Source organism: Marmota flaviventris, chromosome 1, assembly GCF_047511675.1.
Source record: "Marmota flaviventris isolate mMarFla1 chromosome 1, mMarFla1.hap1, whole genome shotgun sequence".
NCBI lineage: Eukaryota > Metazoa > Chordata > Mammalia > Rodentia > Sciuridae > Marmota > Marmota flaviventris.
Window position 1 is genome coordinate 186,155,625 of NC_092498.1, and position 11,327 is coordinate 186,166,951.

Consider the following 11,327-nt stretch of genomic DNA (forward strand, 5'->3'; position numbering starts at 1 on the left):
TGTACGCGTGCGCATGCTCACGCGAGAGTCAGCGCGGCGGAAGGGCCGTGCGGTTGTCGAAAGCCCTTTAAACAGGTATCAACTGCTTGTTACCCGTGGGTTTCAGTGCCTTCATCCCCAAATCGTGTCGGGGTTGAATTTCCAAAGGGAAGTCCGAGGACCCGCGGCTTAATTTCTTTTCGTGCAGCTGTGCTTTCTTCATAGTGTTTGAGAGGCACTGCAGGGAATGGCCACGCCTCTTTAACCCTCGCCCCTGGCCTTCGTAGTTCTTCGGAAGTGATTGGCTGATCCTATTTTCCTCTTGCAGAGGAGAGGTTTAGAAAGGTGGAGGGACTTGTCCGTCCTCCCGGCATAAGCCTAGGCCTAAAGTGGATTCTCAACCTGAGTGCCTAGATGCTCAATCTAGGACTCCTGGTTCTGGGTGGCCTTTCGAAACTCTTTTTATCCCTAGGTATTGAGGATTGATAAAGCCCATTTACCCGCCTCCAAGGGCCCTGAAATGTGTTTTTGTTCCCTTTAAGCCAGAAATACTATTTAGAGTCCGTTTTTAGCAGTCCTGAACAAAACGCTTTCTGCAGCCCGTATCAGTCTAGGAGTGGCTTCACATTTTTCATTGTACATTCTATTTTATTAAAAAAATAAATCCTTAATTCGTTTGTCTTCGAATGTCTGAAGGTGCTTACAATCTAAAGCACTGCAGTACTCAAGGGAATTAAGTCCAAGCTGATGAATAGATTAAAATGATGTTACATTATTTTCTCTGTGTTTATTAGAAGCTTACATCAAGCATTCAAAAAAAAAACCAAACTTCTGCATTATTAAACTCTTCAGCTCTTTAAACAATGAATACTTCCTGACTGTATTGTGGTCTGTTACAGGAATGTGTTTCTGATCATCTGAATCTCAACCATGTTGTCAAACTCCTTACATTTCCTAAAAATTACAAGCAGTCGTTTTCTATCTTCAAGATTATGCCATCAATTAATAAATGAAAAGAGGTTTTTTGGAACTGTGCCAACATCCAGAAGAGTTGTCATTACAGGAATTGGTTTAGTGACTCCCCTTGGTGTTGGAACTCAATTGGTATGGGAGCGTCTTCTCCGAGGAGAAAGTGGAATTGTTTCACTGCTTGGTGAAGAATATAAGAGTATTCCTTGTAGTGTTGCTGCTTATGTGCCAAGAGGTTTTGATGAAGGTCAGTTTAATGAACAAAACTTTGTGTCCAAATCAGATATTAAGTCCATGTCTTCTCCCACTATCATGGCCATTGGGGCAGCAGAGTTAGCCATGAAAGATTCTGGCTGGCATCCTCAGTCAGAAGCTGATCAAGTGGCTACTGGTGTTGCAATTGGCATGGGAATGGTTCCTCTGGAAGTTGTTTCTGAAACTGCTTTGATGTTTCAGACAAAAGGTTATAATAAAGTCAGCCCATTCTTTGTCCCTAGGATTCTGATTAATATGGCAGCAGGCCAGGTCAGCATTCGACATAATCTCAAGGGCCCCAATCATGCAGTATCAACAGCCTGTACCACAGGAGCTCATGCTGTGGGAGACTCTTTTAGATTTATAGCCCACGGTGATGCTGATGTGATGGTGGCTGGAGGTACAGATTCTTGTATTAGTCCTTTATCTCTTGCTGGGTTTTCCAGAGCCCGGGCTCTGAGCACAAACTCAGATCCTAAGTTAGCATGTCGACCATTTCATCCAAAGAGAGATGGTTTCGTAATGGGAGAAGGTGCAGCTGTGCTGGTGCTGGAAGAATATGAGCATGCTGTTCAAAGAAGGGCCCGGATCTATGCAGAAGTTTTGGGCTATGGACTCTCAGGTGATGCTGGTCACATAACTGCCCCTGATCCTGAAGGAGAAGGTGCATTAAGGTAAAGACCCAGTGTTCAAAATAATTTTTTAACATAAGACACTTTATTATAGTCTCAAATTAGAGAAAATTATATCTGGTCTTGATGCACAGTATCTTCATCGTTTTTCTATTCTGGACTTAAAAGTATTTTTGAATTCTTTACTTGAAGTATTGGAAGTCATGATTGAATCTCCTTACATAAATTGGATTTTAGTCAATGAAGTTGTGAAGATCCTGTGTATTTTGCCAGTTTTCCATGCCTCAGTTTGTGCTTAATAACTATCAGTATGCTCTCTCCTATAATCCTTTGTTCTTCCATTAGACTAGGACAGTAACATGAACCCTTCTAGATGTATCGGGTTGCTTTAGGTTGAGTTCTGTTCTTTTCAGGTCAGTGCTTCTCAGCCTTTTTATCACTCAGGAATCTTACTAAAATGCTGATTCGGACTCAGCAGATCTAGGTAGCACTTTAGATTCTTTATTTTAAACTAACTCCTGGATTGCAGTGATGCTACTGGCCTAAAGGCCACATTTTGAAAATTGAGTTAATTGTGGAAGAGGGTAAGTAATGAATTAAGGTTTTAAAAAGTCTTTGATAATGAATTAGCTAATAGTTTAGCTTTTTTCAATCATAAGTTTTACCCAGTTAAATTAGCTAGGATTTAGCAAACTTTTTCTGTGAAGGGACAAATAATAGATATTTTTGGTATTGTAGGCCATAGAGTTTCTTTTGTAACTGTTTGTGAAAGCATCCTCAGACAGTAGTACCTAAGTGAATGGGTGTGAATGTGTTCTAATGAAAGCACAATTTTTACAAAAGGAGGCATCGGAACAGAGCCATAGTTTACTGACTGCTATATAGTTATCTGTAGGAGAATTCTTTTAGCACACTTAAAATTATACCCTGAACTGTCTGTTAATAAACAGAAATTGCAGCTCAGAGATCAGGAACTAAAAAAAGTGTTGACATCCAGAAGATTTTAAAAGGTTCTTTCAGAGAATTTTAAAAAAAAATTTTTAGATTTACTTTTTGGCTTCACAATTATTTATTTAGGATTCTTATATCCTAAATAAAGAGGATTTTGAGAGTTTATTCAAAGCACTGAAATAGTAGTAGATATGCTAAGTTTTATATTTAAATGTGAAAAAAAATTAAAAGTTTTATTGTTCAATTTTTTTTTTGGCAGTGCTGGACATCAAACTAGGGCCTTGCACATGCTAGGCAATTGCTCTGCCATTGAGCTACATCCCCAGTTCTAAAACATAATTTTAAATCTTTCTCCATATTTTAAATCTCCACCTTGCCCCTTCCCATAAAAAAATTTCTAATAATTGTTTTAGTGTTGCATCAACATGTTTTTTTCCTGAGGAAAAATGCCAGTTCAAATACATGGAATTATATTTTATTTGTGATTGTACAGTCTATGAGTTAGTGTGTTTAATGCGTGGTGATGAAAGAATCTTAAGGTGCTTGTGTGACTCGTTATTCCCAAAGAGATGGCATTCTAACTTACATGATAATGAAAGGTGGTGTTCATCCAGTGTACTCTGATACTTACATTTCTTTCACATAAACCATTCAGGTAAACAGTCTGTCAGCAAGTGCAGTGACATACACCTGTAATTCCAATGACTTGGAAGGCTGAGGCAGGAGGTTTGCAAGTTCAAGGCCAGCCTCAGCAAGGTAGCAAGACCCTGTCTCAAAATAAAAAATAAAAAGGGCTAAGAATGTACAGTTCAGTGGTAGAATATCCTTGGTTCAATCACCAGTACCAGAAAAATAAAACAATAACAAACTATTAAAATTAACTTAGTTTTGATAAGTTTAATTTCCTTTCTTATTAGATGTATGACTGCTGCTATAAAAGATGCAGGGGTTCAACCTGAAGACATATCCTATGTCAATGCACATGCTACTTCCACACCATTGGGAGATGCTGCTGAAAACAAAGCCATCAAACATCTCTTTAAAGACCATGCATATGCCCTTGCAGTGTCCTCAACGAAGGGAGCCACAGGACATCTTCTGGGAGCTGCAGGGGCAGTTGAGGCAGCTTTTACTGCATTAGCTTGTTATTATCGAAAACTACCACCTACTTTAAATCTGGATTGCACAGAACCAGAATTTGATCTGAATTATGTTCCGCTAAAGGCACAGGAATGGAAAACTGATAAACGATGTATTGGACTCACCAATTCTTTTGGTTTTGGGGGTACTAATGCAACACTTTGTATTGCTGGTATATAGTAATTTAATTAAACAGTATTTTTTTAAATGTGGAAATAATATATCCATGCATATGTTTCTATATCAAAATCCAGATACCCTTTATCTCTGTTAGGGTTGCTTAACCTTAACTATTGATATTTGGTGTAGGATAGTTCTTTATTGGGGAAAAAGGACCTGTCCTGTGCATTGTATGATGTTTTACAGCTTCCTGGTCTCTTCCTAGTAAATTACAGTAGCAATTCCTTCCCTAATTTGACAACCAGAAATCTCTAAACATTGCCAGATGTTTTCTGGGGACAAAATAACCCACATCTGAAAACTGCTGATCCATAATTTCCTAATACTCTAGTTCAAACAGCTTTCTGACATTTCATCTTCTGTTCCTTTCAGAGACATTTAAAGAAGAGCTACTTTATACTAGGCAGGGTTGCTGCATGGTACAACTCCAGGTGCACCATCCACATATAGTATATTGAAAGGAATACCAGTATATATCTGGAAGTATGCATCATTGATCAACATTCTTTTGAGTATAGCTCAATCTATTTACCTTTTGCCTATGTAGGTCTGTTCATATCATCCACACTTAATTCAATAAATTAGTGGAATTTCCCTAAACTCCTAAGCTATCAATTCTCTAAAAGAAGAAAGTGAAATTGGTTTGATATTTCATATTCTTTTTGTATTTAATCTGGTACCCAGTGATTAATGGAGATAAGGATATTTGGAGTAGAAATTGTTAGTGACTTAGACAGTATCCCCTCAGCCCATCTTTAACCTCATTGTAGCTGTAATAGTATCCTGGGTTCTCCCAGCTTCCTGCCGCAAGTGCTGGTAGTCCCTTTTTTGCCTTGGGGATTTCTGTAAAGCCAAAGGATCAGGATCTCGTTCATCCCCAGAAGACTGGGGTACAAGTACCCCAGAGACAACACTCAACCAATGAAGGATGACAATTGGTGGGTAAGTGCTTCAGTCTCCTTTCTGAGGGATAGCTATGTTTCTCTACAGTTCCTCAGAGGGGTCCCCAATGAAATGGGGGCCCACAGCATTAACCAACCCAGTAACACTGGTATTTTTCCTCCTAATGCCTTATCCCTGATTTATAATACTATTCCTAGGAGTCATCTTCCAAACAAACCACGTTTTCTCAGGCTCTGCTTTCTGAGTAACTCAAAATTAAGGACATTTTTGTTGTAATGGGAATTTATATATCAACAGAATTGAGTGGAAAGAGGATAAAGGGAATATGTGTATTTCTGCAGAAATAAATAGAGTTTCCCACATCTTAATAGGCTGGCTATATTTCCTACCCACTGACTGTGACTACAGTACTTTATTCCCATATACCTAGCATTCCATTTATGTACTCATAACTATAATCATTTTTAATACATGATAAAATTTATTTGTTTGAGATTTACTAGATGCTAGCATAGACTGATGTTTTACTGGTCACCAGTGATAAAGGAATGGGTCAGGAAGCTGTGTACATATGTGGGTAAAGGTTTCAGGTTAAAGGGGAAGATGCAGAAGGAAAGATGTTCCAGCTAACAGAAATTCAGTGTGGAATGGTCTAGAAGTTAGAACATTTGTTCTGAACATAAATATACTCTGAGATTGGGGGATTAAGAGATAATCCTAGAGGATCTGGTATAGGTCAGGTCACACAGAACCTTACAAATTTTAAGGCAGTAAGAATCCTGTAACTAGTTTTGTGGTTCTGTTTCTGTGACTGAACCCTGACTGATAAATGTGAAGAAGAATGGGGAATATTGGGAGTAACACAATCACCTTTTGTTTAAGAAACATCACTTTGACTATGCAGTGAAGAACAGACTGCGGGGGAAGCATGTTTCCCATAGGAGAATAGAGTCAGAAGGGTTTTGCGAAATCTAGGTAAGGAAAGATGGTGGTCTGGATGAAACAGGATATTTTGACCCAAGTTTCTTCCAAAGTTGAAAATCTCGTCTGTGTTGTTAAATCAATTTTATTATGGCATCATTTGTATACAATAAAATACACTCATTTTAAATGTATAGTTCAGTGATTGATTTTTGAGAACTATACGCCTACACATTTAACTATCACTTCAGTGAAAATAAAGAATGTTTTCATCACCCCAAAATACTTGTGTCCCTTTTCAGTTAGTGTCTCCCTAATGGTACATCATCTCTGAAGAACATTCTGTCTAAAATTTACCTTTTCTCGAATTTCATGTAAAGGGAGATATACAAAAATTAATCTTGCATCTAGCCTCTTCCACAGTGTTTCTGAGGTTCATGCATGTTATTGAGTTTATCAGCAATTAATTCCTCTTATTGCTGAATTTTTTTATTCAATTCATATAGATGGTCAAGACTTTTAAATTATTTTCTGTATCTCATTGTTATTTTTTAAACAAGTATGTATTATCTTTTGAATTTAAGTAAGGCAAGAGACAGGAATGGTGGTATGTGCCTGTAATCCCCGCAACTCGGGAGGCTGAAGCAGGAGGATCCAGAGTTCAAAGCCAGCCTTGGCAACTAAGTGAGTCCCTAAGCAATAGCAAGACCCTGTGTCTTACAAAAAAAAAAAAAGTATTAAAAAGGGTGGGGCGGGGGGAGGGGTGCTTGGGTTGTGGCTCAATGATAGATCCTCAGCACTACTTAAAAATAAATAATTAAAGATATTACACAGGAAAAAGGGCTGGGGATGTGGCTCAGCAGTCGAGCACCCCTGGGTTCAATCCCTGGTACACACACACACCAAAAAAATTAAAATAAAAAAATGAATTTTTAAATTCTCTAGGACAGGGGGCTGGGGATGTAGAGCTCAGTGGTATAGTGATTGCCTAGCATGCTCAAGGCTGTAGGTGTGAGCCCCAGCACTGTTAAAAAAAAAAAAAAACAGAACCAAGAGTGAAGATGGCAGATTAGAGGAAGGGTGTTCATCTCAGCAGTACCTCAGTACCAGCCCTACAAACCAGGAACACTGCTCCTCAACAAGGTAGGTAACTAAGGGAACTCACTGAAACTTACTACTGGACTGTAAAAGAAACCACAGAGAGGGGGATGGGGATGTGGCTCAAGCGGTAGCGCACTGGCCTGGCATGCGTGCGGCCGGGGGTTCGATCCTCAGCACCACATACAAAACAAAAATGTTGTGTCCGCCAAGAACTAAAAAATAAATATTAAAAAATTCTCTCTCTCTCTCTCTTAAAAAAAAAAAAAAAAAAGAAAGAAACCACAGAGATAATATATTAAGTTTGACCATAATATAAGAAATAATATGTGAGGAAACACACCAACTTGGGTGCTAGCAGCAGTAGCAGTGGCTGAGTGGTGGGAAACACAGGCAAGCAAAGAAGACAACTTGGTTTTCAGAGAAAGAAAAAAGAAGAATTTGGCTTTGGGGGAAAACCTGTGGATTAGATGGTAAGTCTGGTCCAAATGGACACATCTATTGGGAAAACTGTTCAGTTACCCCACCCACCCCAAACCATTCACCCCAGTGGCCAATAGTTCCGCAGGAAGCAGGATCCCTGGTGCGGGAATCACCTGTAAGCTCTACACACCAGAAAGCAGAGACAGGCGATCAGGAACTCATAAAGAAAGTTGCCAGCAGTCACTTATCATGACCCCCAGAATGTTTCTGAATCAGAATGACTGAAATAGGCACAAAGAAAATTGTACCTGGCCCATACAAGCTCTGGGTACAAAGAGGGGAAAACTCTGTTTGTTGCTGGTGCCCCATAGAGTTATTGGGAAGATGTCTAGGTTAGCCATAGAGGAGCATCTGCACTCCAGGGTGGATACTGGGTGATTTATATTCATAGAGATGAAAGTGAAGCCTGTAGAGGTTTAGTTCTTACGTTCTAATAGTGAATTTTACCAGAGGCTTTAGAGATCCAGATGTCCTGCAGAGACTAGCATCTCCCCAGCATCAGGGCCATGGACCAACTCTCAAATATACACAGACAGATTTGCAAAGTTCTGCCAAGACTGATCCCCAACTAATGAACTTCCAATTAAGAACTCTGCACTCATCCCCCACTACAGGAATACATAATTTGTCAGTATGCCCCAGACTATCCCACCCTAAACTGGTAGATAAGAAGCTGAGATCTCCTCTGACCAGCTTTTCCTCCTAGCCACAACACCTAGCAGTTAGGTGAGGAGCACAAAGATATTGGTCTTTAAAAACCCCCAGCCTTTGACCCCAGGGTTACGAAGCCAAAAATAAATAAATATAAAGAATGAAAATTTATCCCTGCCAACCATTATGACAACTTCAGTAAACAAGCCCTTTATTTCTCATTAATATTTTTCTTATTTTTTTTCTTTTATGTTCCCCAATTTTTAATATATTGTATTTTTTTACTTTTCTATTTAAAAGATTTTAACTTTTTAAATTTTTTCACATCTCATTATTTTTTATTTTTTTTCCATTTTGCAAGATTGTGTGTGTGTGTGTGTGTGTGTGTGTGTCATGATATGGATAAATTAAAAAATATGTATTCATATAATTTTACTTTCACTTTAATTGCATTCCTCTGCACCTATTTATTATGTAGTCTTGGTTTGACAGGTGGAGTATAATTACATGGGATTGAGTTGTTTTGATCTTATATTTGCTTGTTTGTTTACACCTTGAACAAATCTTATTTCTCTTCTTCAATCACTTCCTCCACTAATAGTGAAATTTTCCTTTTCCCTTTTCCTCTTTCATTTATTACTTTTTGTTAATTTTTATTCCTTCTCATTTACAACCCAAATCTGCTACCTATCTCTGCCTCTCTGTTCACTTTTTAAAAAACAAATTTAAACTCTCTCTTGCCTTTGTACCCTATTTTCTCTTCATGTAAGAAACTATAATTCCACTAAATAATAGAATTATATAATTTACATAATTTCTACCTCATTCATGTTGTGATTATTAATATTATTTTAGGTATCAGGAATTGAACTCCGGGGCACTTGACCATTGAACGACATCCCCAGCCCTAGTTCATATTTTATTTAGAGATAGAACATTTTGATATGAAAGAAGATCTAAGGAATGAATTAAGAAAGCAAATATAGGAGATGAAAGACCATTTCAATAAAGAAACAGAGAAAAGAAACCAGAACTCCTGAAAATGAAAGACACATTGAGTCAAATTAAAACTTCACTTGAAAGCATCACCAACAGATTTAATAATGTAGAAAATAGGACTTCATAAACCTTGAAGTCTGGGTATATGAACTTGAATACTCATTAAGCAATAAAGGAAAACAAAAGAACCATGATTAGAATATACAAGAACTCTGGGGCAGCATCAAGAGAACAAAACTCAGATTCAGGGCTGGAGATGTGGCTCAAGCGGTAACGCACTCGCCTGGCATGAGTGCGGCGCTGGGTTCGATCCTCAGCACCACATACAAATAAAGATGTTGTCTCTGCCGAAAACTAAAAATTAATCTTAAAATTCTCTCTCTCTCTCTCTCTCTCTCTCTCTCTCTCTTTAAAAAAAAACTCAGATTCATAGAAAAATCCCTATATCAAAAGTGAGATGGACATAAACATATGGAAAGTATACAGGACATCAATTAGACAGGATCAGAACAGAAATTTGACAAGACACATCATCATCAAAATGCCTAACAGAGGAACTAAGGAAAGAATATTAAAAGCTTTAATAGCTACCTTGATTCTCTCATGTTTATGAGCATTATAGTTATTCCTGCTAATTGGTTCATTTTGACAAAATCATGCATGCATGGAATTTGATTTCCATACCTGCTCACCCCACTTTCCCTCAAGAAATGAAATTGAAACAACAATTAAAGCCTTTCCATAAGAAAACTTAAGACCTGGTAGATTCTCAGCCATGTTCTACCAGATACTTAAAGAAGAACTAACACTAATCTTTCACAAATTATTCCATAAAATTGAAAAGAAGGGAACACTCCCAAATATATTCTATGAAGCCAGTATAACCCTGATACCAAAACTGGACAAAGACATATCAAGGAAAGAAAACTACAGACCAATATCTCTGATGAATATATATGCAAAATCCTTAGGAAAATATTAGCAAGCTATATTGAAAAACACATAAAGAAGATGATACACCATGATCAAGTGGGTTTCATCATAGGGATGCAAGGTTGGTTCAACATATGCAAATCAATAAATGTAAATCACCACTTAAATTGAATTAAAGGGCAAGAATTATATGATCATCTCACTAGAAGCAGAAAAGGCCTTTGATAAAATTCAGCACCTATTCATTTAAAAAATGCTGGAGAAACTAGGGATGGAAGGAACTTATCTCAATGTCATAAAAGCTAGTATGATAAACCCAAAGCCAACACCATACTAGATGGAGAAATTTTAAAAGCATTTCCTTTAAATTTACGAATTAGACAAGGCTGTTCATTCTCACCACTTCTATTCAATAGTTCTCAAAATTCTAGGCAGAGCAATAAGGCAAGAGAAAGAAATTAAAGGGATACAAATAAGAAAATAAGAAGTCAAACTATCTGTTTGCCAATGACATGATCCTATATGTAGAAGATCAGAAAAACCTCACCAGAAGATATCCAGATAGATGAATTCAGAAAAGCAGCAAGTTACGAGATCAACTCTTTTCTATCCTCCAACAATGATTCTTCTAAGAAATTAGGAAAATCATTCCTTTCACAATACCCTAAAAAAGAATACTCGAGAATTAATCTAACTAAAGAGGTGAAAGATCTCTACAATGAAAATTATAGAACATTGAAGGAAGAGATTGAGATGACTTTAGAAGATGGAAAAAACTTCCCATATTCTTGGATAGGAAGAATTAATATTGTCAAAATGGCCATACTACCAAAAGCAATATACAGATTTAATTAAATCTCCATCAGAATACCAATGACATTCTTCACAGAACTAGGAAAAAAAAAAGTCCTTAAATTCATTTGGAAGAATAAGAAACCCAGAATGGCCAAAGCCATCTTGAGAAAGAAGAGTGATGCAGGATCACAATACCTGATCTCAAATTATACTACAGAGATATAGTAACAAAAATAGCATGGTATTGGTATCAAAATAGCTATGAAGACCAGTGGAATAGAGTTGAAGACACAGTGACAACCCCATACACTTTAAGCTAGCTGATGTTTGACAAAGGTGCCAAAAATATATGTTAGAGAAACAAAGCCTTTTTAACAAATGATGCTGGAAAAACTGGATATCCATATGGGTAAAAGAATGAAATTAGATTTCCATCTC

General features: G+C 37.5%; 1 protein-coding gene across 1 annotated transcript; it reads left to right on the forward strand.

Moving 5' to 3' along the window:
- On the forward strand, positions 1–6,213 carry Oxsm (3-oxoacyl-ACP synthase, mitochondrial). Its single transcript, XM_027932590.3, has 3 exons — positions 1–75; positions 879–1,877; positions 3,704–6,213. Exons 2-3 carry the CDS (start codon positions 910–912, stop codon positions 4,104–4,106), a joined length of 1,371 nt encoding a protein of 456 aa, XP_027788391.2. The 5' UTR covers positions 1–75; positions 879–909; the 3' UTR covers positions 4,107–6,213.
- The last annotated feature ends 5,114 nt before the right edge of the window (positions 6,214–11,327 follow it).